The sequence below is a fragment of the Dreissena polymorpha genome, chromosome 2 (genome assembly GCF_020536995.1).
Source record: "Dreissena polymorpha isolate Duluth1 chromosome 2, UMN_Dpol_1.0, whole genome shotgun sequence".
In the NCBI taxonomy this organism is placed as follows: Eukaryota; Metazoa; Mollusca; class Bivalvia; order Myida; family Dreissenidae; genus Dreissena; species Dreissena polymorpha.
Window position 1 is genome coordinate 59,399,757 of NC_068356.1, and position 27,855 is coordinate 59,427,611.

Below are 27,855 nucleotides of genomic sequence, written 5' to 3' on the forward strand. Positions count from 1 at the left end.
ATTGCTTATATAAGGTATAAAATACGGCAAGTATGTGTACTCGGCGGAATAGCTCAGTAGGCTAAAGCGTTTTTACTTCAGGACTCTGGCAGGACTCCAGGGGTCACTGGTTCGAAACCTGCTCCGGGCAATGTTCTTTTCCTTTTTTTAATTTTATTCTTGATTTTTTACTGGAGCTTTTACGATCCAATGTTTACATTTATCAATATAAAGCATTTAATGAATAAGTTAAAAAATGCCAAAATCTGTGAAAAGGCCCCTTTAAAATCGTCAAAAGATGCATATAATGGCTATATAAGACCATGGTAAATGTTCAGTATTACTGTTTCCTCACAAATATCATAACTAAAACGAAAATTTGCGAATCTGAAACAACTTTTTTCAATTTTGTCAATTTACCAAAGCGTGAAAAGATCCCTTTAACGACTACGGGAGTAACCTGTATCGGAATAGGTTTTGTTTACCTGTTGCGAAGCATGTAAGATTTGGACACTTGCCAATAAGGAGCAGCCTACTGCCAAACATTAAAGTTGATAATTCGCAAGTATTGCATGGCTATGCATTGTGAATTGCATTTAAAGTTTTAACTCTAAAACATAACTCTAAATCTTATATCGATAAAGCGTGGTAAACAGAAAAAACTTCGCCGTGTTTAGCGCTACGATTTCACACTACATACTTTTTACTCGATTAGATAGTTTAGAAGTACACATCCAAGTACATTATTCAGATGGTAGTGTTCAGAATGAGCACGTTCCCTTTAATTTAACGCCCGCAAATACATAAACAGTGTGAAAACATCGCCTAAATATTGCATTGTAACGCAACGGCTAATAATTAAAAGTACATGTTTGGAAAGCATAACACTCGCTTCGTATGATATAATTAAAGGTGTGTTTGTAGTTTAAATTTTAATTGTTAATCACGAACATCAATAATTATATTACTAGAAGAAAATAAAACCTTGTTCCTCAAAACATTTCCAAAATACGTTTCAAGTAGGGACAACACTATAAGCCAGATTAAGGAGAGCGAGCAATCTTATACATGTACATCTGAATACATATGTTGTATTAACTGCACAAATATTTCATAATATTTCAACGGCAAATTGTTCTTCCAGTCTTATTTGCAATTCGTAAGTATGTCAAAGGATGCAACAAGCCCGCCTTTATTAACAATTAAAACACAAAATTATGTTCAGCAATCGGCTAATTTTTAAGTATGGCACAAACATATATCATATAAGACATATAAACATGAATGCAATCGCATATGGTTTAGTCTATTTGCATCGACCAGCATGTGTCCGTGTGTAAATACAGCTATAATATCCCTGAAGTTTTAATCTCCCAATAATATATATATATCATGCATGTACGATGTGAACCTAAATTTAGTTTTAGTGCAGATTCGTTCGTACGACACAAAGACACAATTTTGTTTTACGGATCATTTCGGCTTACAGGACTGTGTGAGTCTGTGTGCACTTTATCTACCAAAATGGTGAGTTTGCAATTATTTGTATTTGCATCTATTTATTTTGTCTGCATTGCAAATGAATCTAATTTATATGGAATATTGTTTTTGTGTTTGTAAGGTCGCGGCGTGTTGTAATTATGTTATTTTGTTTGTACTTGTAGGTTTCTGTATTATATTATATATATATTATATATATATATAATTCCCGATATACTTTCGGGCTCATAAACATCCGAACCTTGGAAGGGCGTTAGTTGTTTCCAACCCCTAGCCCACTACATTTGGCTCCCCAACGGGGAATCGAAACCCCGGTCTCCCGCGTGACAGGCGGGGATACCCACCACTATGTTCTTCAACGAACTTCTTAACTTTAACGCATATTGCTGATGTTATTTTTTTTTCTCTTCATTTTCCTTCGTGAGAAGACTTAAACATTCATCCGTACTTGCTAAGTTTATTATTTCTTCGTTTTCCTTCGTGAAAAGACCAGAACATTCGTCAACTGTGAAGTTCTAAGACGAACTTGTTAACTTTGTTATTATCTTCGTTTTCTTCGCGTTAACTTTATTATTATCTTCATTTTATTCGCGAGAAGACCAAAACATTTGCAACCCGTGCTGTATACGTGTGTTTTGTTTACATCACGTGCTAAAGTGAACTTTTGACCAATAGTCAGTTTCCTGACAGAAGATTTCGTTGCAATGGACAGTGTTTTAGCGTTTTGTGTTTGTGTGCATTATTTTATGTGATTTTTGGATTTTGTGGACTTTGGATGGACACGTAAGTGGTTACAATTATCGTTCTTTCTTACTTTGTTTCTTGTACTATTGTATTGTTGACGTGTTGCGCCAATTTTATGCGCATTGATTCGTCATAAGTTCCTTTCCGGTAACGTATTGTAAATAAACCTAAAGAAAGTACTTTTTGAATCTCAGATTGCTATTATTGGGGGTATTAATTGTAAGTTTCATTAAAAATTTATGTTTAAAACTGTTTTTTTATTTGATTGCTATATCTATAACGTAATTGTATTGATGTTTTAACTCTGTAACTGTTGTGTAGTCATATAATTCCGCGAACCGGTATTATTCATCATTGAAAGTTTGACAATTCTTCCGAGTAATTTGTGATTTTAAAACTGTTTAAATTGCATTATTTTATTGGCATTTAACATTTATTGTGTTGTGGAAATAAATTTTAAAAATTCATAGCTTGTATTAATGTATGCTTTTCATGAAAATATTGATTGAAATTCTTCAGTTTATAATACCTTCAAAATTGAAATTAGAAAGATCAGCTTCTGAAAATTTAGAACAGCAATTCTATCAGCGATTTGTCAGCCTTTTTAATATACAATTCTTAAATTTTCAAGTGAGAAACTGTATTGTTTTGAACCATTTATTGTGTTTAAAATATTTTCCTTTATAGCACCGTGTGAGAGCGTTGTGATTTGTCATTGTTCAGTGTTGTGTTGTCCATGTTCAGTGTTCAGTGATTAAGTTCAGATGCTTTGTTGTTTTGTGAATTATTGTGTGATACATTCTGCAAGTCCCATATTTGTTTATAAATTGTTGTACTATTAACCTGTTGGCATTTGTAACTATTAAGACATTCATATGTTTCTGATAAAATAGTGAAATTAAATTGTTCACATTTTATTTAACATTTAGAAAGATTGTCTCCCAAACAGTTGTTTTAAATTATTAAATTTAAATTAAAGTGCCACTCACGGTTTTGTAAATAGTGTATAGTTATTTTGTCTTCAAGGGAAAATTTTATGACATTTTCACTTTTCTCAGCGAAAGTTCCGGTATTTTAATATGATATTTGTATTGTATAACTATTGCATTTTATTTTCAGCTCAAGTGTTGCTGTGCCAAAATGTAATATTGATTTTTTTCAGCTGTTATTACTTTAGGTTGCAGTTGAGGACCAGAGTGCCACCAAGTTCATTATTTGGGTTTTATAATTTGATTTGCTCTGATTTAAATTTGTACATTGCCCTTAAAGCTTAAGTATTTGTTTTTTATTTCCATCTGTCTGTTGTTGTTATTTTAATTGAATACCGGTATAAATCATACCAAAGTGGATATGGAAGAACCGCAAGGTGCTGTTGGGGGTAAACCAACAGAAGAAGAAATGTTGGAAATGCTTTCCAAGAAATATGAATTTCATCTTAAGGGGACCCCTTATACTGCAAAGCAAGTAGGAAAAAAACCTAAAATTTTGCCATTTGTCTCAACAACAATTCAATCCCCTTTCTCTCCTTCTGGAAACCAACCTGTTATCTTGTCAAGTGGCCACATTCCCAAAATACCCTAATTTTCGAGGAAGATCCGGTTCCTAGGAATGAGATAACGTTCTACGAATGGCGTCACGAAGTGAGGTGTTTGATGCAAGATAGTACTTACACTTCCTCACAAGTTCTTCAGGCCATAAGACATTCTTTAAGGGGAACGGCCCGAAAACTTTTTGTTTCTTTGGGTAACTCGGCTTCTGTTGATTTAATTTGTCAAAAACTTGATGTTAATTTTGCTGGGCCCGTCCGTAAGGGTATCACCATGAAGGAATTCTTCAATGCCTCCCAAAAGCTTGAAGAAACAGTTACTTCATTTGGATGTAGGTTGGAGGCCATTCTGGAGCAGGCGTTCAAAGGTGGTCATCTTCCTCGCTCAGCAAAGAATGAGCTTATGTGCGAGCGCTTGTGGTCAGGCCTTCACTCAGAGGCATTAAAGAGCAGCACTCGGCATAAGCTCGATTCTTCCCAACAATATGATCAGCTTTTTAAGGATATCCGGCAGGTTGAAAGAGACCTAAAGTTGTCCAATCCTCCAAAATTTAGAGTTAAAGTTTAATTCTGTTGTTTCAGGGATTCAATCCAATGTAAACCAGCGGTTTGCTGATATTATGAAGAAACTGGACTATTTATCTGTACAGCCTTCTTTTTCACAGCCGCCTCAGGTCCAGCAATCTTTGTACCATCCATTTCCTACCTCGAAGCAGAATAATCAACAACCCAACAATGTTCGCGGGAGAGGTAATGGCTACCGAGGCAGGGGAGGTATCAGGTACCCAAAAGTTTAACCACCTCTTTTAGCGGCCGCCCAGAGGTAGGTGAAAATCAAGGCCATTCCAATGTTTCAGATGTGAAAGGGTGCGACAGGTCTCTATGGCTTGCTCGACAGCGTTTTTACTGGCCAGGCATGGAACAGTGCATTGACAGCCAAATTTCTAACTGTAGGAGTTGTATTTGCAGGAAAACACCAATTGTTCCTTCTGCGAAACTAATTCCCATTGAGACCTCCAGGCCAATGCAACTTGTTTGTATTGATTTTCTTAAAGTTGATCAATGTAAAGGTGGTTATGAGGATGTGTTGGTTATAACGGACCATTTTACCCGTTATGCCAAGGCAATCCCTTGTCGCAATAAGAAGGCGACCACACATGCCAAGGCCTTGTTCGAACATTTTATTGCTCATTACTCATTCCCTGAGCAACTCCATTCTGATCAAGGCAGAAACTTTGAGAGTCAGGTCATCAAGGAACTTTGCAACCTTGCAAATGTTCGGAAGACCCGGACCACACCTTTTCATCCAATGGGTAATCCATCAGCAGAGCGGTTTAACCGTACCTTGCTCCGCATGTTGGGTACTCTGTGTGGTGAGAAGAAGTCAAATTGGAATGACTACATCTCTTCATTGGTACAGGCATACAATGCTACAAAGAGCAGCTCCACTGGGTATTAACCGCATTTCTTAATGTTCGGGTGGCACCCAAGATAACCGGTTGATGCATATCTTGGCACAACCCCAGGAAATGAAGGAGAGGCATGCCACTCTGCATACATTTCAAAATTGCAGGAATGCCTCAAATTCGCACACAGAGTTGCTGGTGAGTGCGCCAATAAGCGTGCAGCACAAAACAAAGCTCTGTATGACAATAAAGTTAAAGAGAATCAGATCTGCATTAACAATCTTGTACTTGTTAGACAGGTCAATCTGCAAGACAGACATAAATTGGCTGACAAATGGGAGAGAGAACCAAACATTGTTCTTGATATCCCATATGAAGGCCAGCCTGTGTACAGAGTACAGGGAGAGAACCGCAAGGGACCTATTCGAACTCTGCACAGGAACATGTTGTTACCTTTTGTTTCTATCCCAGAACCTGAACAGGTATCACAAACTGCCCGCAAGGTGAGAGCGTGTTCAAAGCCTAGTCAAAATTCTGGTAGTGATAGTGACTCTAGTTCAAATTCTGATTCGTTTGTACAACTTTACAGGATTCCACAGAGAAGGAACCCTAAAATTTATATTGCTGTAACTCCAGGCCCAGTGACCAGCATCAGTACCCCTGTTAATTCTCATTCTTCTCAATCTCACCTTCCTGATTCTATTTCACAGCCCAGTCTTGTACGTCCAAGCAACCAGTCAGTCACAGGCAGTCATTCCTCTCCAGTAGAAAGTCCTGTGGGTTCACCTCTCTCCCGCGAATCAAGTTCTAGTAACAGTTCTCTTACCCCGTCTAAACATGAGAATTTTCCACCTAGCAGACCCGTACGCCAAAGTCGCCCACCAGACCGGTTTGGGGAATGGCAATTTGCACAGACTGCAGAGTATTTTGTTTAATGTATCCATTTTGTTTCAAATTTCAGATAATCGAGTTTGGTGTTTTGTAACCTCTAATTGTTGCATGTAACCTACCGAGTCCAGTTTTGCATTTAAGTGTAGATATCATTATTTGTACAATTTCAAGCTTTGTTAATTTTATTTTTGTATTAGGTTGAAAGTTGAACCATGTTTGTTACCATGTTTATACATTGTATATACATTTTTCAACAAGATAAAGAATATAATATCCATTTGTATTCTGAAATCATTTAATTGTGATTTTTGTCTGTGCAACCATTTTATTTTTGCAAGTCTTGATCTTACATGTTTAAAGATCAATTTCTACTTAATTTGGGAAATATCTTTGAAAAAGGTGTTAACAGCTCCAAATAAACCATATACTGGTATAGATGTCTCTTAAATTGTAAATATTGTATAAAAATTGTATCATTTTTAAATGAAAAGGGTTGAGAGTTTAATTTTTGTTCAGTGATTTTGAACAGACACCATATCAACTATTTGCATTAAAATAATATTTAGTATTTTAATTTGAATTGTATGAAAACCACATAAGTATTGTTTAAAACTTGTGTTTGTTTGTGCATCAGATAAATGTGTTTAAAGTTTTTATGAATTTTAAACATTTTTTAGGATGTCGGTTTTGTCACTGACAGTTTATTGAATGTTGTGGGTTCATTTATAAGGTTGGTATAATTGTATTATCAGAATGCATTGTTCAAATGAGTCCTGTGTATTTTTTTGCCATTGTTCTAGTGAAATTTGGATTGTATTGAGATTCTTTTAAGTAAATAATTTACTTTGGAAATGGCTAAGCAGACATATTTATACACGTGCACATAATTTGCAGTCCTAACCGTCACAACAGGAGAGAGTGAGAGAAAGAAAATTGGTGCGTTCCTGATAATTAGACTGGTGCATTTAAGATAATGTCTAGATAACAATATAAAAAAATACATGGATTGGCAGCATTTAAAATTGAAACAATATATATAAATGTATTTATTAAATATATCTTTTACACTTATCACGAAAACATAGATTACAAGAAGTAAATTAAAATTAATACACAGTGTGTTAAAAACAAATTTATAAACAACAAACCAATGGTGCTTCGTTTTAATTTTATGTTAAACAAAACAACAACAAATTATTCACACAATTTTACATTACACAACTGGACTGTCTGAACACTATTCCATATTTAAAGAGCATGTTGTGCGATTCCATACGTGTGTCACATGACATAAAGCAGTGACGTCTAGCGTTAGTCAAATGCACGCGTGACTAAATACACATGACTTAATTGCATAGTCGATTCTGATTGTCGGCAATTCGGTTGACAAGAGGGAAATCTTACAGTGTGATTTATGTCCATTGCACTTTTCATCTGGACACGCCGTACATTAGAAATCTGAATCACACTGTTTTTTGTGTTTGTCGCTGCCGTATGTCATTTTGCAGCATCACACATATTTTATCTTATGGTTTGCACAAAAACGTGATGCTACATAAAACCTAAGGCCTATTTATGCTGCCATTTTAGTAAAAAATAATCTTGTTTACACTGACAGTGGATTCTGAATAAATAAATCCTTTATTTATTACCCTTTTGGTAAAATAGCAAAATTCACCTGAACTACAAACTTGCATATGATAACTGAAATAATTTGGTACACTTGCCCATACTTTGTCCAATACATTTTCTTTCATTAATACAAAAGAGTGCAAATGCGATGAAGCTTCCAATAGGTTACATAACACGATGACATGTAGAAGTTCATATTATATGTTCGATACATTAAAATGTTAATTCGGATTTTGTAAGTGTTCATTCTTACTGTGTGCATATAACCCGTTCATGGAGAACGTTCACCCAGCTTGTGATTTGTAGATTACTTTAAACGTGTAATTAAAAAGCCACGATAATTTGTTTAAACTATGATAATTCGCTTAAAGGGATCTTTTCACGCTTTGGTAAATTGACAAAATTGAAAAAAGTTGTTTCAGATTCGCAAATTTTCGTTTTAGTTATGATATTTGTGAGGAAACAGTAATACTGAACATTTACCATGCTCTAATATAGCCATTATATGCATCTTTTGACGATTATAAAACCTAAAAATTATAAAGCGTTGCAACGCGAAACGATTGAATAATTTGGAGAGTTCTGTTTTTGCCGTTAAATTGTGTATTACTACGAAGATTGCTTATATAAGGTATAAAATACGTCAAGTATGTGTACTCGGCGGAATAGCTCAGTAGGTTAAAGCGTTTTTACTTCAGGACTCTGGCAGAGCTCCAGGGGTTACTGGTTCGAAACCTGCTCCGGGCAATGTTCTTTTCCTTTTTTTAATTTTATTCTTGATTTTTTACTGGAGCTTTTACGATCTAATGTTTACATTTATCAATATATAGCATTTAATGAATAAGTTAAAAAAAATGCCAAAATCTGTGAAAAGGCCCCTTTAAATAGAGTTTAGAGCACTAAATACATTTTTTAATCATCGGGCCAATGAGGCACTATCATAGCAGAATAAGTAACACTCACTTAATACATATAAAACATTTGCATTAAATCAATGTCTGTTATTTTATGTATACGTTTGTACAATTATACAAACAAGAGTATCCATCCAATCATATAGACACATCTCTATGTTTTGTGCTGTATTACCTCCACCAGGTTTGTTTGGATGCCACCAATGGCGTCAGTTAGCACTGACCAATCATCATAATTAAAACGCCTTAACTGTCAAGCGTTATGAATGCAATGATGTATTTGTGTAGCCTATTGCGTTGATGCAATGTGTTTCGCAAACAAAAGCAGTAAATGGGACAAACAATTTGAGGACAGTTTGTCAAAACTGGCCTGCAAGATGGAAAATAGTCTTAAAGGTATTCGCCATATACGTCTCTTGTACCGACTGTAATTCAAGTGCCAAATTGGACACGTGTATGCAACGCATCTGGGGACCGCAGGCAGTCAATTGTGCTTTTGTTGAATATTATTAATACGTTGTTCTTCGAGCTAATAATTGATTTATTGTCAACTATATTGTTGCACTGAGATTTGTCTCGAATTATAGAAAACACATAAACAATTATATAATAGCACTCGTGGCTTTTTTTTTTACTTCATCTGTAATATCACATGAAGCGCCCTCCTTTGCCAAAAGGGGTTTAACCCGTTTTTATTTCTTCGATAATGTCAGTCAATTGACTTTTTTCAGAGCCATGCCATCGTAAAATAGAGTGCAGTCATCTTATTCGTCCTTGTGTTATATTATACGCGATATACGGCATCAACAGATGACAGATATTTGCCAATAAATGTTTGCTATTGTATTCTGTCAACAACAATGCAACACACAAACTTGGAACACTGTGGCAAATATATTTCTGCTAAAAGTATAAATAGTATGCTATGAAAGTTGGCACCTCAGTTTTTAGTTCGTAGGAAACGTGGTCATGTTCCATTTATTAATAATAAATCTTGCTTGACGTCTTCGAGTATATTATGTATCGAACTTTCGCGACGATTGAACAAAGTCTATGAAAAAATACGTCACTTTGCCGTATTGTGGACATTAATAATAATATTCACTCAGTAAATATATCAGCTTTGCTCACTGAAGTTCAAAGGTTTTAGCATCGCACGTGTCCCAGATAAAAAGTAATAATTGTCCAAAGAACACAGAATTCTACATTTGGTCTACTGAGAAGTGACTGCTTATTTAATCGTATGTGTATTATAAACCGTATGTGCAGCAAACAACGCAAGCTTATAGATGACCGCCAGAATCAGAAAGATCTCACGAGCAATAAATCCACACCCGTTTATTTATTCCATACTTCGGCGGTGTCAGTGCAAACGACACACGCGCAGAAACTCTTATGGATAATTAGAACAATCAGAAATACCGTGTACTTTGCACAGGTAGATACACAAGCTGATTTAAAGTAAAAAAATAATGTATGTACGGTTAGCTCCGTGAATTGTGGGCACTGAAACTCAGTAAAAAATTGAATGCATGGACGAATGTGAACATCGAGAAAGGGGTCATAAATTATGGTAACAGTTCATATTGGTGCAGTTTTCTGATTGCCACAATAGCCCAATAAAATCATAAGTTTGGCTTGTGAAAAAAACATCACATTTGTACATGCTTAGTCGTTCAATAAAAGGCATTCGTGATGAGAACAAAGAAATACCTAAATCTACTTTAGAACTTTATTTATGATATTTATTGTGAAATCGTTTGTCTAGTGGACATTCTGTAATTCATGTGCAATATTTTGGTGTGTTAATTTATTCAGAAACGGTGATGAAGCATTGCTTACGAGAAGACGGGCGCGACTCTCAATAAAACTAAGTGTTGCTCGGAGCTGTTAAATACCGAATATTAAACGCGAATAGGATATGGGTAAGGGTTATAGCCAGGTCTACTGTTGGCTTTGGGGCATTTACACGCTGTCACGGACTGCGGCTGGTAATTTATAAATACTATAATTACCAGAATGTTATTTCTCGGCAGAATTCAAGAAAGACGTGACAATATTTATAAGTATGAATGTTGGATACTATTTACATGGTTAGTATATTCAGCTCGTTTAACAATATAGCATTTGTCAATAAACTTTGATTCTACATAATCCTTTGTTTGATTACTCAATCAGGCCAGTCTAAAAATAGAGATTTCGATATTGTTTCACATTGACTTTTAAAGACGAAAAATTGCGCAGATCGGCATGTGAACCAGTGTCGCCAGAACCGGAATTTTGCGGGGCGCTTGTTAACCTTTGGCTATAGTCGTTGTTGTTGGTGTTGTTGTTTTCAGATTATAGTAAGCTTATTTATGTATGCGTTTTTTTTATTTGTGAGTGTGTTTAGCTGTATTCTTAGAATAATTTATTTCATACCTTTTGGCGTAAAATTACGGCTATTTATGTCACACTACCCCTTACTTAAAAAGTTCATGTACGTTCGTTTCCTGACACTGCGGATGGCAATTTGTCTAATATTTTTTATGCGAATGCGTGAACGATGTCATAAAAGTAAGGAACAAATAATAAACGCGTCAGTGGCAATTACATATCGCACTCATCTTTGAAACAGTGTATCAACATGAAATAATTTTGTCAATTTTTTTTATGAATTTATGCATTAATATTTGTCAAGCTCATAAATGTTAACTATCGAAACAAATAGCTTTTTTCAAGGACTGTGATTTATGTGTTAAGTAGTCACTCTGAAATATTGGTACGATTGTTGTTGATATTTGTTGTTGATATGGTATTTAAACAATTTTCAAGTACTTATAACAAATGTCTATATGGCGCTTATCGACGACTTGGCAATTAGACCATTGCGTTCATAGTCGCATGAACACAATGAAAGTGGACTGCAAACCTTAAATGACAAAACGCAAACAGAACCTAAATCGACAAGGAATTCGAAGAGTCAAAGTACAAATCCAGCATAAGAGATACCGCATTATTAATTTATTAGAGGTCCTATATTTATGGCAAGTGACCATGCAGTTGCTAAATGATTCGACAAGCTACGAAAGCACCACCAAATAAAACTTTTAAAAAAGTCACTACAGTTAAACACTCCTTGCAAAGTGGTTTAATCGGGTACCGAACAGATGTATTTGCATTTAAGGGTAAAGTAGAAGGAAAAGTGGAGCATTCTACAAAAGTGTACGTATACAGATAAAAAAGTGAAACGTGTTTATCCACAAATATGTAGCAAACCAATTAATTTGATACCAGTCAAAACGCATTTGACATCTTTGTGTCATCACTTGTTATGTATTCTAAAGCGTTCGCCAAACCAACTAGTGCTAAAAGTAAGTGAAACTTCATTGTCTTAGAACACATTACCGCTATCCTAATATAATTCCGCCTGGAAACCAGAGAAACCTCATGCGCTTACGCCTTTATACGGCTTACAAAATGCTGTGTTTGCCAGATTTGGGTCCTAACTTCATGCATTCAACTACGTCGAGTGTTTAATGTTTTCCTTCGTAATATGGTAGTCGTCTTTCTCCAAGTTGATTCAATTATCCATATCCACTCAATATATCTAAATATTTCTGCAAATATAAATACTCATAAACGATATGAGTTATAGAGGAGCTCGTGTTTTATTTTCCGTCGCAAATGAAAGCTGCCCAATAACATGTTATAAATAAAGGGCAATTGGTTCAGAACTTGTGAAATCTTTAATATTCTGGCGGGTATATGTCCGCGTGCATTGTTTGCTGCAATAATACAAAGACGGTCGATAAAAGGGGTTAAAACAGCAGTCACTTCTCATCAGACTTAATGTGCATGTCTGTGCGTTTTGCACAATGAATATGACCGTTTGGTCGAATAATATGATTTTACATGGAATGACTTAAAATATTGGACGAATGTATTTCTTAATTAAAAAAGCGTCGACACTTTTTACACTTAGGTAGTTAAGTCTTTAACGTTGGAAATTTAATCTGTTAAGCTGTAAGGCATTAATTTATCCTTCGTGACAATACATAGTGAGCATTTGCATGCATAATTTAAGGAAATACTGCAACTTAATGAGAACTGAAAATATACATTATAACTAGTTAAATGAATTCTTAGTTACTGCAACGTTTATAATTGATTGCTTAGAATCAGTATTAAAAATTGAGTTTTAAAAAATAGTATAAACACAAGGGACATAGTTTTAAGCAATAGCTTCTGTGTCTTTATTAAGTGTTCATAAATGCTTGTTTATTCCATTTAGTGGATAAATATCGTTATAGTTAACGTGCATATCATATAAACAGATACATATAGAAATGTTATAGTATGCTTAAAGCTTGAATACTATAAATTACACAGTATGCTAAAACTAGGAGAACAACAAATGTCATAGTATTCTCGCAATATGCCTATCAAAAATATAATAGTATGCTTAAACCAAGCCTACTAACATGTAATAGTATGCTAAATCTAGGCCTACTAGAAAAGTCATAGAATGTTGAGACTAGGCCTACTAGAAGCGTCATATTATGCTAAAACTAAATGTCCCATAGAAATTTCATAGTATGCTTAAAACTCAGGCCTTAACGATCCGCTCGAATTTAATGAATCTATTTGATGGGCGAATAAATTCATATTGTTTTCATATTAACTTTGTAGAAGAAACCTCCGATAGTTGATCACTGAAGACAGCGTTCGAGTGTGTTTCAACAGCTTTATTCTAATTTCAATCAGACACGCGCTTCAGTAAAAAAATAAATTATTGATCAGGCTTCGATTCTGTATTTGGACCACCTTAATATTGGTGAAATGGTGCGGAAAATGTTATTAATTTTTCTTCGCTGATTTATTTCACACGTGGCGTCTTAAATCAATGTTTTGATATGTAAAGTATTTTAAATTAGCCTTAAGTGCGCCGATTATCACTGCTTGTACTGGATACTCGGGCTTTATATTCTAAACTCGTGTACTTAATGTACTGGAAATGACATCTGGTATTGGAATATACATACAGTAAATGGCGCTCATTGGGTCAATGTCGACCTGAAATGGCTTTAAGTCACCCGAGGTTGACTAGAAGCCGATTCATGTCACCTTGGGGTGACTTCAAGCCGATTCTATTCACCCGGTCGGCTTGAAGTCACCCCATGGTGACATCAATCGGCTTGAAGTCACCCTAGGGTGACGAAAATCGGCTTCTGGTCACCCCCGGGTGACTTCAATCCATTTTAGGTCGACAATGACCCAATGAGCGTAAATGTCTCATTCGAATGTCTTTGTGTGACACAAATAAGCAAATACGTCTAAATTGTTTTCTTACGCTGTTTAGAATAATGTGTTGTTAAGCGACGTATACATGGGTGCTTAACAATAACTGTGTACGGCTTTCAATGTCGAAACACAGTATACTAATTTGGGTCTGAAATAAAGTAGCATACAGTACAAGCATGAATATAATAATGTTCCACGTATATTTGTGTTTCAGTTTTAAATTAAACCCGTGTTACACATACATATACATATGCTCTCTGCATTTATATACGTGTGCAACTGTAATATAGTTATGAGATTAATTAAAATAAATGGTTTATGTAATAATGCTTCGTTCTTAACATCTTAATTTGTACACAGTACATATGTTTTGAAAACAGTATAAAATTCACTTATGAAGATTACAGACAAATAAAACAATAACAAACAAGTCGGAAGTAATATGCTACAGCATTTATTGAGATATGATGGACAGTTAAATCAAAGCATGTTGTAACCTTTGATAGCCCATGAAAGCTTCAGATAAACAATGTTATCTCTGAAAGACTTTATATTATAATTCATATATCTGAAAGTCTGCGTTGTACGATCAACAATCGCTTTGGAAGATCAAATGAACATTAATCACCGCATGAATTCGCCTATTAAACGCAGCAAAACAATATGCTTGATTCCAAGGCGTGTCATTCTACAAATAACTATGTAGCGGAGACAGTAGATCATCGGCCCAATTACGATCAACGCTCCATGCCGTACATGTCCACACCAGTCTTTGAACAAGATGGTTTGTCTCCCAGTCGTGACCTTTACATATCGGGCCTTTATCAGTAACAGTCTGAACAATGTCGTCATGCCATGTTTGAGGCATGTTTGGTATATTGGCGCTTTGATTCAGTTAGCAAGAACGAAATGTATGAAATATAACATGGTTAAATAAAACACAATCCCGGTCAATTGCATATGATTACGTGTAAGGTGTTGTTATTGTTATATATATATATATATATATATATATATATATATATATATATATATATATATATATATATATATATATATATATATATATATATATATATGATCCTGATCGGATCCTGCCCAAATACAACTATGGTTTCATGTTTGTAAATAAATGTTCATATAACTGTCCCTTCTTTGTATGTAAACTGTTCCAACATTGGAAGATGTGTTGCGGTGAAAGTGTGGGGAATATAACTGTGAATAAACCGTCCTTTTTGGGGGATGGGGATTTCACAGTATGCTTTTTAATATGACAATAAATATATTGCTCTACCAAAGAAAGTAAAGAAAGTCGCGCAAAATAAGAGCTTTCATATAATATATCGACAATACCCCCAAATGTATTTGTACCTTAGACGCTTATTCGCTACTATAATTAAGCGAGCGTCTAGTGAACAGGATTACAGGTGAGAACAGGTAAACAACAGGTGCGCATGCGTTGTGACTCAATAAAGGCGGAAGTGTCGAAGAAATTGAAATTGGCCTCCATTAATGGTTGTTTGTAAATATTTCATGAGGACAAAATAATGAAATAAACAATGAAGCCTAAAACGAACCGTCGGCCCAAAGAAAGGGCCAGCGATAAAGACACTGTAGTCGCATTTCATGAATTCATACAGGGTCGAATTCAGGGCGAACTGAATGGAGTGACCATCGGGCCAGGTTATGTGCTATCACGGATAGCACTTGCTTCCGTTATTTTCGGGTTTCTGTGTTTGTTGGTGGGTATTCTGATAATTGCCCTCCGCCACAGGCACGTGTACCTCATAAGCTGGGACGCCCAGTTCCTCGGGCCTTTCTTCATCATTATGTTTTTGGGATGTTGCGGGCTTGCTGTTTTCTTGTTGAATCTGGCCAAGCAGCGAACAAACCAGTACAGAAAAGATCTTGCTGTAAGTTTGCTGCATTATTTTCTTGCAGCTTACTGATTCTTAAGTTACAGCTTCATATAATGTCATTCATATTCTTAAAATAATTAGTGCTAGTATTCATAGATAAATTGTTCTCAGTAGCATAAGGATATCACGTTTACAGATTTTTCTAAACATTTAAACGAAATGAATTAAACTAAACTTTACCGTTTAAACGGTTTCCCTATGTCCATTTTAAAAGCATCAGTGCCATTGCATTTCCAAGCTGAAAGTAGTAATTATTTCAGTGCATATTCCATTCGCACAAATACATCATATAAAAACCAACTATTCTCGTCGTTATCGAACCATTGGGTCAAACTTTGTCTACTTACATGCCGTAATACTTTGTAACAAAACCTAATTAATATCAAACCAACATTTCTTCAATAAGAGTAAACCAGTCTTAAAGTTTTCAATGTTTTACTTTACAAGATGTACATCGAACGATGCATACTTCAATTTTAGTAAAAATGTTCCACTACAGAGATTTTTCCGCGACCTATCTCGTTCGCCATATCTCAAAAAATGAATGCTGTTGAAGAAACGACGGGAAAATTTTCTCGAGCACTTCGTGCCGACGTGCGTTTAATATTCAAGTCCGTACATGGTGACAGTGTATTGTTACGTTTACGGTATTGTGAATAAGGGCCATCTGGCGAACGAGATACAAACATGAGTCTTTTGCAGCAGCTGTTCATAAGCTTTGCAACATCATAACGTAATAACTAAAATGGATTCTGTTGATATTGACTGTCATTTAAACCTTAACTGTTTTTGGAATCGTTTTTGAGCAAACACGAAACGCGACGGTTTAAACCTGATACCCTTGCAGCAGCACACAACTGACTGAGTCCATATAAACGGACTTCCTGAGCCTTTGATAATTTTTGCTATGACAGCTCTTGGAGTCCATAACATGAACTCCTTCATAACCACAACAGTGAACCGCAGTTCTTCGCAGTGATTCAGTGCACATAACTCAACAGATGGTCTTTTCAGATTAAGAAAAACGATGTATAAACTTCCGAAACACATACAATTTACCTGAATGGTAGTCTACAGACGTTATCCTATGCATGCAACCTAAAAAACATGACGGTGCTACAACACACTATTCTTGCTGACTTTTATAATGCTGAAATTTGGAATAGTGCAAATTTTTAAGATCTGATCAACACCGTTATCGTCTTAGGCTACATCAAACATCATGATGTGCAAAAAAATGGTTGTACTGCAACCTAACCGATAGCGGCACTAAGTCAGCAACATTACCACAGTTTTTCAATATGGTGGATAGAGTGTACAAAAGAATATCAAAGTAAATTAAAATCAATTTTTTCTTGCTTTAATGGTACCAGTTGCATGAGTTTGTGCTTTAGACAGGTACACATTGAAAACTCAAAGTAATTTGATCTGATGCATTCAGTGTCCTGTTTATTTCAGTTTCGACCAATCGGAGACTACGGTGTTGCTGTGGTTCACAAGAGCAAGCTCACCTATGATGAACAAAAGAAGTAAGTATAGTTATGAAATTTTATTTGTTTGAGAGATGTATATTTCCGTACAGGTTATTATGATTCCGTTAGGGTGACATATAGTAGTCAGACTGTTTGTCTGGCATTCTGTCACAGCTGAAACGCTTTAATACGTTATTTACCTTTTATTTACCTGCATGAGTTGCAGATGAAGATCAAGTTTTGTTCCTGTCCTTTTATGTTTTGCCAAGTTATGGGCCTTGAACTGATAAATTTTCTCTGCAGTTCTGACTTTTGCTAAACCCTTGCAGATATTTACCTGATTTTCAGTGTGTAAGTCTCTGTGATTTACAGATCAAGGTTGAGTTTCGGTCCAATAATTTTTAATGAAGTAGGCACCTATGAGGAGTTTTCTTTAACCAAATACTTTTACGGATTTTTTTTTCGAAACTTTCAGATACTGACCTAAGTCACCTTATTTTTGGTTTGTGAGCCTACATAAATGACCACCACTAATGATTTATACTCATACTCAGTTATGAGTTATCATCATTTAAAATTATGAAAAGTTTACAGTTTTGCAAACATAAACCACTTGAATAAAGTGGAGTGTTTCTCTTGTTTTTGTAATATTTTGTGACAACACATGGATTAAGTTAAATACCATCTTGAAGAGAAAGGACTTGCAGTTGGAATCTAAAGAAAACGCTTAGCATGGATTTAATTGATTTTGGCAGTAACTTATATGGCCGTATATTGTTATGCTCCCCCAAAAATTTTTGGGGGGGAGCATATAGTCGCCGCTTCGTCTGTCCATGCGTGTGTCCGTCCGTACACAATTTTTGTCCGGGCTATTTCTCAGCAATTAATGACCGGAATTCAATTAAAATTTATGGGAAGCTTCACTACCAAGAGATGTGCATAGTATCAGCCAGTTCTGGTCGGATGATTTTTCACAGAGTAATAGCCCTTTGAAATTTTCCATTAACTGTACATATAGTGCAATTCTTGTCCGGGTGATTTCTCAGCAACTAATGACTGGAATTCAATGAAACTTTATGGGAAGCTTCACTACCAAGAGGAGATGTGCATATTATCAGCCGGTTCTGGTCGGATGATTTTTCACATACCTATGGCCCTTTGAAATTTTCCATTCTACATATAGTGCAATTCTTGTCCGAGCTATTTCTCAGTGACTTATTACGGGAATGCAATGAAACTTTATGGGAAGCTTCACTACCAACAGGAGATGTGCATATTATCATCCGGTTATGGTCGGATGATTTTTCACAGAGTTATGACCCTTTGAAATTTTCCATTAACTGTACATATAGTGCAATTCTTGTCCGGGCTATTTCTCAGCAACTAATGACCGGAATTCAATGAAACGTTATGGGAAGCATCACTACCAAAAGGAGATGTGCATATTATCAGCCAGTTCTGGTCGGATGATTTTTCACAGACTTATGGCCTTTTGAAATTTTCCATTAACTGACATATAGTGCAATTCTTGTCCAGGCTATTTCTCAGCAACTAATGACTGGAATTCAATGAAACTTTATGGGAAGCTTCACTACCAAGAGGAGATGTGCATTTTATCAGCCGGTTCTCGTCGGATGATTTTTCACAGAGTTATGGCCTTTTGAAATTTTCCATTGTACATATGGTGCAATTCTTGTCCGATCTATTTCTCAGCAACTTATTACGGGAATTCAATGAAACTTTATGGGAAGCTTCACTACCAAGAGGAGATGTGCATATTATCAGCCGGTTCTGGTCAGATGATTTTTCACAGCTTAACTACCTTGAGGAGATGTGCATGTTATTTGTGGGTTCTGGTTAGATGATTTATTTAGAGAGTTATGGCTCTTTGAAATTTTTAAGTTGCTAAACCATCCATCGTATTATTTTGTCCAAAGTTATGCCCCTGAAGATGTTTCCTTTTATCTGAATATATAGTGCAATATTGTGACAAAAAACCTTTTGGGAGCATAACCCGTCTCTGACGGTTTCTTGTTTTTTTTGTTTCCACATGGTAATCTATCATACTTTTTAACCCCCCGGTAGGGTGGCATATAGCAGTTGAACTGTTTGTCTGTCTGTCTGTGTGTCCGTCCGAAAACTTGAACATTGACCATAACTTTTGCAATATTGGAGATAGCAATTTGATATTTGGCATGCATGTGTATCTCATAAGGCTGCATATTTTGAGTGGTGAAAGGTCAAGGTCATCCTTCAAGTATTAAGCTTTAAAAGGGAGATAATTTCTAAATCTGCCAAATGATATATTAAAATTTTATTTCAAAGGGCGCTATAGGGGGTATTGTGTTTCTGACAAACACATCTCTTGTTGTGTATGAAATATTCTTAAGTAAGAAAGAACTTTTCCTGTGTATTAATAAGTGAATGAGTACACCATCAGTGGCACATGCAAATGCCATCAGCATGAGTAATTTATACTTCTTGTAACATTGTTGTACACTTTTCTCAGGACAACATTGAAGTCTGGTACCACGCCACACAACGTCAGGCATCCTGGTCGACCGGTAAGTATAAGGATTGCACCTTCACTACCCAAGAGTTGTCTATCTTTGTATAACAAATTTATGGCAATCATTTGCTAAAAATAAAAATAATTTCATCATTAATTATGTAATGTGAAGTGTAATATTTTAAAACATTATTTCAGAATATAACTTTGACCTAAGCAACTTTCAATGTGAAAAGTTGTTACGGCATGAGCTGTTATTTCTTATAAAGTATGAGCCCTAAAACAACTTATATTTTATGAATAATATTTATGATGTATAAGCATACATTACAATACATAACAATTATCAATCAAGGTTTTTTGTCCAGATATTAACACTTGTCTTGAAAGTTTAATTAAATAGAAAATAATGATAGCTGAAAATGTATAAGAAACACCTTCTGAAACTAATAAGTTATTATGTACATAAATGCATGTGTTGTATTCCTGAACTTTTGTATATGGTTTAGTACTACATGAAGATTAAATCATTTTATCCCAGAATTTAATATATAGTTCAAGAACTAGAATGTATCATTTTATCCTAGAATGTAGTATATACAATGTAGTTCATGTACTAGAATATATCATTTTATCCTAGAATTTTGTATAGTTCGTGTACCAGACATGTTTTTTTAGCTATTTTGGGAAAAAGGAGTCTGGTCGAGTTGGGATTATTTTAATAGATAAAAGTGGCAAATTTGGGAATTATTTATCGACAAAAAGGACTATATTAAAATTATAACTTATATATTTTAAATTAAAAGAAAATCTTAGAAATCAAGTACAAGAATCTATATTTTGGAAGAGTTGTAAGCCCAGGGATCTTACCTGCATTTTATAGTTTAAAGTTTATAGTAAGTTCTACAATATATGTAGTGGGTAATTCTGTTCTGTAACTTCTGTAACTAGTTTGCCTGTAAATTTAATTGTAATAAGTAATTCCATATATTTATAAAAGCATGTTCATATCCACCATGTACAGTAATTCTGTATTCTGCATGTTTTTCACTGCATGGCGTCTCAAGGATAGAATATTCATGTTATCTTTGTTTACTCATTTAACCATTTTCTAGGTAAAAATCTGTGTGCTATTGAATTGTCAGATTCCACCCTAGGGCTTTTTCGCAGCCTGCTGTAACTTTTGTGATCCTAGATCTTTCCCTATAAGTATTCAGAGATTACTAATAGAGCCTCGTTCTGACGAAATTGGGCATAATGCATGTATGTAAAGTGTCGTCCCAGATTAGCCTGTACAGTCTGCACAGGCTAATCAGGGACGACACTTTCTGCCTAAATTGGATTTTTACTAAGCAGAGACTTCATTTAAACGAAAAAGGCATAAAAGCGGAAAGTGTCGCCCCTGATTAGCCTGTGCAGACTACACAGGCTTGTCTGGGACAACACTACGCACATGCATTATGCCCATTTGTCTCAAAACGTTACTCATATTAATATAAAGCGAGTCTCTGGCTTGCAATCACTGAAGTCTTGTCTCAGGAAACAGGTTCTCTTGAAGGTTTTGATAAAGATGGCCTTTGGGATGTTAAAAAAGGACCAATCTCTTAGGGAATGGGGCTTAATGCATATGCATTGTGTCGTCCCAGCTAGATTAGCATGTGCACAACTTAATCAGGGACTACACTTTCTTCCTAGACTGAATTTTTGTTTAAAACAGACTTCATAAAAAATTCCATAAAAGTGGAAAGTATCCTCCAATAATAGCCTGTGCGTATTGCACAGGCCCATAAGGGACGATACTTTATGCATATGCATTTAACCATAAACCTATATCTCATTTAAGTGATGTCATATTCTAACTATATTCCTTGCAGTACATGGTAAAAGCTAAAAAAAATCCCACATACCGTAATTCATTTACCCAGAAGAATGTTGTGTTCACTGGTATCCGATACTTGGCTGATCTATTGACCATTTTTTAATTGTAAAAAATGCAAGTTATCTTGTTATTTTAAAATGTTGCATAATGGTCATTTAAGAGAAACATTTAAGCAGAGTTTAACCCCACTGCTTATTAATTTAAAAATTTTATCTACAATTTAATACTTCATTTAAAAAAGAATGTATACATGTGAAAGGTTGTTGATGATTTTTTTCTAAAAAAAATTGCTATGTGAATTTATTCAATAATGATTTATTTATGGTAATAGATGGAAAAAAACAAATACAAGTGACCAAATCCTTTATAGCTTAGTTGTAATAAATAAATTGCTGGTATGTATTGAAAAATACATGCCCAATTGCTGTAAATCCAAATTGGCAGCAATACACCAATTTAAGGTGTTTATTTAATAAAATTGTTTTAATACTTCATTTTGCGGCATTGATGGGATCATACTGATTCTGAAATCTTTAAAAGAAACAACTAATCTTGCAATCTTTGAAGTGTATTTGTTCAAATTTATGTTAATGTTTATTTTTTATTTATTTGTTATATGCACCTGTGTTTATCTTGCTAGATTTGTATTGGCTACTGATCAGACCTTGAGCATCGTAAGCTGGCAAGCAGACAAAACTATGCAAACGCATCAAAATTTCAAAACGCTGGAGAAGAAAAAAAATCTGTTAAACTCATTGTTTTTCCAAATCATTAAGTTTGAAACAAAACTCTTAAAAAAACTTGCAACTTGTATTGTTTGTATAGTTTGTAAAAGGAAGTCAAATGTATTGAAGCTGGAGTTATTAATGTAAACAAAAACAAAATAATGTTATCCGTCTTGATTTGTTTTAAGCTGCTATGTATTTGTCAATTGCACACATGTTGATGGTCTAACTTTTGCAACTTTTGAACCACTTGTTTAACCACTTGTTTGAGGTGTATTTTTCGGTGTATTTAAGTTGGTGACAGCTGTTGGTTCTAATATACTGTATACCTTAGCCTTAAAAAGTTATTGTAGTTTGTGTTTGAATTTTAGCATATAATACAAATTTAATTTATGATTTCTGTGTTGTGACATTACATTTAAGTCATTAGTTATATACTGAAGCATCTAATTGCATTTCCTTTAATGTTGTTTGGCATGTTTGGCATGCATGCTGTGTTCTGTGTTTATTTTGTTCACAAGGTTTTGTTCAGAAAAATGTGTGATGTTTAACAGTTGAGAGAGGCGTGAAGTTATGTGCCTGTTGTGTTAACAAGTGGTTGAAGAGTTGCTTTAGTGGTAGTTTAGAACTTTTTATCCCTTACCAGGGAAGAGCAGGGTGAAAGCATACAGGAAACAAATGAACCAATGACCTTGACCTAAGAAAAATCTGTAACCACGGTTATCAATGAAAAATCCTATCCTGTACCCTTTTCCACACCCAACTGCTCTGCCCTGCGTGAGATACTAATCATGCCATGCTGTTCTTGTTTCCAGGGAGTCAACGACAGTGGTAACCAGGGTGATTATAGCAAGAGATCCGGCTATGATAACCGTGGTTACAATGACGACCGTAACCGTGACCCTGACAGACGTTACCCCGGACAGACCGCGACGCGGCCCAGATGAGGTAGACCGCCCGCTGATGCGCGACGGGGAGAGGCGAGAAGGGGAAAGAAGCAGACGGCCTCCAGATGACAGACGGGGTCCGGACGACAGACCACGCCGCCCTAGACCACCCCCAGGCGAGGGTGGGGACAGACCCCCGAGGGGAGAGGGAGGAGACAGACCAAGGCGACCACCTGATGACCCAAATCGCCCGAGGCGACCCCCTGGTGACCGTGACCCGAACAGGCCAAGAGGACCACCACGTGACCGTGACCCCAACAAGCCCAGGCGACCCATGACCCCTGAGGAGGAGGAGCGTAGGGCGGAGGCCAGGCTGAGGTATGAGGAGGACAAGAGGAGACGACTGGAGGAGGACCGACGGAGGGGCGAGCTGAGGAAGCAGGCTGAGGCCAGCCAGTGAGTGGGGCGGGGTTTGAGATTGTTATCACTTTAATCTTGAGGGCCAGTTGCTCAAAACTCTTTACAGCCAGTTAAGCTACAGTCAACCTTACAACTGTTAATTTTTGGATCAAATTACTTCAGTTACTTGAAAACTTAACAACTTTTTCAAGTAATGTAATATACCGGTCGTGATTTTTTAATCAATATAAACTTACAATTGTAAAAAAATATATTTTTTAACTTTTCTTTTTTTCGTCAATCTGGTTGACAGTCCCTTTAATTGGCACAATATACCACCTATGTGTAAATTTTAAACAAATTGTGCTGAAATAATGTTCACATGTTTGATAATAAAAGTGCTTTTAAAATTTATTATATTTGTGTCTGAATTTAACAGACTGTGTACCTTAACTAATATAAACTTTTTGAGCAACTAGGCCCAAAGTTTTTTTGCACCATTAAAGGAATATGAGAAATACATGTTTTTTGGGATTTGAAGCATTGATTCACTGAATTTTGAGAAATCTGAAATACTATTAATGTAATGTCATGAAAAGCATACAAAAATAATACAAGTAATAAAGTTTATAAAGCGGCAAAAATACCTGTCTTGGCATGTGCAGCGCCATCTTGAGTATCACTTGATGACAACCTCACAGATGACCTATCCATTTCTGGGGTGAGCCCCAGACTTGTCACACATGGTCAAATTAATTCTTGATTATGTCAAAGGTGGCCTTTTACTTCTTCAGATGTTTAAATATAATGTAACCTTTTGAGTTGATTTAAAGACTTGACATTCATATTAGCCCCCAATTATGTATAGAATAAGGTTATTAACAGTCAATCCTTCAATGAGAGGTGAAATAAGCATTCATGTCCCTACAGATTTTCTTGGTTTGCAACCATTATGAAACTTTACGGATTTACTCAGTTCCATAGAGGATAACATAACTTGTTGGGCAACACATCCAACTGTTGTGTTCTCTAGTTCATTTGTTTGCAATTAATTATGCCACTTCCTGGGAAAACTGGGCTTTATGCATGTGCATAAATTGTCGTCCTAGACTTTACGGTAACACTTTATGCCTAAACTTAATTTTTGCTAAAAAGATACTTCCTTTAAATGAAAAATACCATAAAAGCTGAAAATTGAGTCACTAATGAGCCCATTTGGCTGCACAGACTTATCTAAGACAGCACCTAACGGACATGCATTTAGTCCAGTTATCTCAAACACTTCTCAAATATTAAGGTCCTTCTGCACATCATTCACAATGTACACTCTCTGTGCTGCAGGCAGGGTGGTGAGGAGCGAGGCGTGGACGTGGAGGGAGGCAGGAGGAGCTACCAGATCCAGACCACTGTGAAACTCTCCCACCAGCCCACTGACGAGTCCGACCTCTAGATCTGCAACTGTCTATCAGGGCTTATGTTCACAAAGCTCTATAGGGGAATCTAAACTCATGTTGTACTAAAGTTTAAATTTTAGATCAACTTTTCTGCAAGAAATCTGATTTTTTTTTCTATGGAAAGTTTAAGATATTATTCACCATAGTATTATTTACATGTTTAAAACATGGAAATATTAAAATATCTTAAAATATCAAAGCCAGAGACCTGAAAAACTTTATTAGTTTAATCAATTTCCTTGGGTTTTCCCTAAGGATCTTCGTGAATATAGGCCCAGCCCTTGACAGAGCTCTGGATCTGAGAGCATATCTTCCTTGCAATAGCATTTTAGAGGAGACTGGCTACATATCACTTTGAGGTGGGCCAAACATCACTTTGAGACGGGCCACACATCACTTTGGTTCCTTTTTTTCCACATATGTCTTCATTTCAAAGATTGTGTACGCTCATTCATCATTTTTGTTTAATGTTTTATGAAAAATATTTTTGTTTTAAGATTGGACGCTTATAGAGAAATGCACAGAATACATTCCCAACTATTTACTGGTAATAATTTGTTGGAACATTCCAAATACTTGCAGAATTTAGTATATCACTTCATTTATTTCCATGTATGGATTTATTTGTAAAAAGACTATGCATCTATGCATGTTGTTTGGAAAGTTAAAGATGTTCTTTCATAAATCTTGCCCTTGATGCTCTTGAAAAAGTTTGGCAAGGCATTTCTGGTGTTGGATTTAACAATTTTCTGGGACCAATATTTTATTCTTCCTTTGTTAAGCAAATTAACAGACTGCATAATGAGTGACTCATATTATATCAATGTTTTAACATATCCATAGTGCTTTAAATCAATGAAACAATTAGTGTATGTATTATGTATAAGTGTATCGACTCACAAACAATTGTTTTTTTTTCTTTCTTTGATGACAGAAATAGAAAAAATATATATTCATCTCAATATATTCTTATTAATAGCAATTTGTGTGATTATGCCTTCTCAACATGGATTATTCATTAATCAGTGAAAATGATCATGCAAATGTACATACATGTTTAATGATGTTTTGGTATATTATAATCATTTACCCTGTAAATATATTCACATATTTTTTATACTTTCATAACCTACATTTATGTATATTGCCATCTTTTGTATATATATATTTTTCATTTTTCAAACAATTTAAGATTCAGCATTTTATAGATAGTTGTAAAATCTACACAAATTTTATTTTTCGATGTGTTTCATGAGGCATTTGTCCCTTATGAAAAGAGGATACAAATTTTTAAAAATGTTCAGCTTTATCATGTATTTAATATTTAAATGCTTTGAACAGCTAGTTTATTTTCCAACAAGATTGGAGAGCATCTTTTATGAATGAATAGTTATAATGAATTTAAATAATTTGTATCCGATCAAAATCAATTGTCTTGTACAATTAAAATCATTTGTATCCCGAATCTGTACATTCCGGTTTATACAAAGAGAATTTATACTCAATAAAATAGTGTATAAACTCTTGGTTGTTTTCTATTGTAAATGTGAAGGTGTTCATAGAAGCATAAAACAAGATGTTCCAATAAGTTTTATTCCTAAAATGAACATTTCATCAAAATACCATTTAACGATATTTTCCTGTACACTGAAAGCATACAAATCTGCTACAGTAGCATGTTCATGCTATATCATATGCTTCATTTTGAATAAAACATCTGCATGAAAAATAGCTGGTTAAAAGTGTTTGACAACAGTTTTAATTCATGTACCTTTGTAATAAGCCGTTTCAGAAATTTCGTATAAATCACACTCAACATTGCATCCAGAGTGACATGTCAGGAAAATATAACCAGTAGTATTGAAGAAGTTTTTTATAAAGACATTTACATCACAAGGGTGGTGTTTGTTTCAACGTATTTTAATTTCATAAGTACTATCAATGAAATCTCTTAAAAAATAGATCTTTGAAAGCTAACCTGAGAAACTGTAGCTCAGTGGAATAATACTAAGACCCTTGGATTACTTTTGATGACAGATACTTTGAATATTTCACATCACCATGATAATTTCACATCACCACCCAAGGTTTTCCCTACATAAAACTGAAGACACTCGAGGCATGGAAAGTTTTGACCCCTCATAAATTATTTTAACAAAGTTTGTAGAAGACCACAGTACGATGTTTCATAACAGATACTATATTTATACAAGACCTCTAGGCCTTGAGGTTTTTTAGATATTTTACAATTTCACTTTCATATACTATAAGGAAAACTAGTTACCTCAAGGGCAAGGCCAATTTAGACCCCAGTGGGATAATTTGAACAAACTTCGAAAAGGGACACAATACCATGTTGAATACAAATTACTAATATTAAACAACTGGGTCGTGCACTTTCGGAAAAGATTGTTTCATGTTTCAAAGCTTTTTTGACACCCTGTGACTTTATTAGTAATTTAAATGGAAACATTTGAACAATGTAATAGACCACCAACGGAACTTTACTGTGAATTTTTAATTACATTCAGACAAGCCTTTCTTGAGATGTTGTTTGAAGAAAAAGCTGATGTACACACATTAACACACAGATGGATGACATTTATCTTTGTTATCGAAATAGTTAACCATGATAATGTTGTGCACGAGTGAGTAAAAAGTCGCAAAGTAGCAATCTAATTTACACATCTAGCCACAAAATCACAGAAACAAGTCT

At 35.2% G+C, this 27,855-nt stretch overlaps 2 protein-coding genes across 2 annotated transcripts in view; both read left to right on the forward strand.

The window, feature by feature from the left end:
* Window positions 1-15,331: 15,331 nt before the first annotated feature.
* The window catches only part of LOC127867216 (uncharacterized), a 317,672-nt gene continuing 305,148 nt past the window's right edge, over window positions 15,332-27,855 (forward strand). The window contains exons 1-4 of the mRNA XM_052408262.1: window positions 15,332-15,808; window positions 17,273-17,343; window positions 19,796-19,850; window positions 23,215-23,347. Coding sequence (XP_052264222.1) covers window positions 15,455-15,808; window positions 17,273-17,343; window positions 19,796-19,850; window positions 23,215-23,346 — 612 coding nt within the window. The 5' untranslated portion in view covers window positions 15,332-15,454 and the 3' untranslated portion in view covers window position 23,347. The remainder of the gene's footprint in view (window positions 15,809-17,272; window positions 17,344-19,795; window positions 19,851-23,214; window positions 23,348-27,855) is intronic.
* LOC127867218 (balbiani ring protein 6-like) lies at window positions 23,354-26,660 on the forward strand. Its single transcript, XM_052408266.1, has 2 exons — window positions 23,354-23,742; window positions 25,027-26,660. Exons 1-2 carry the CDS (start codon window positions 23,363-23,365, stop codon window positions 25,133-25,135), a joined length of 489 nt encoding a protein of 162 aa, XP_052264226.1. The 5' UTR covers window positions 23,354-23,362; the 3' UTR covers window positions 25,136-26,660.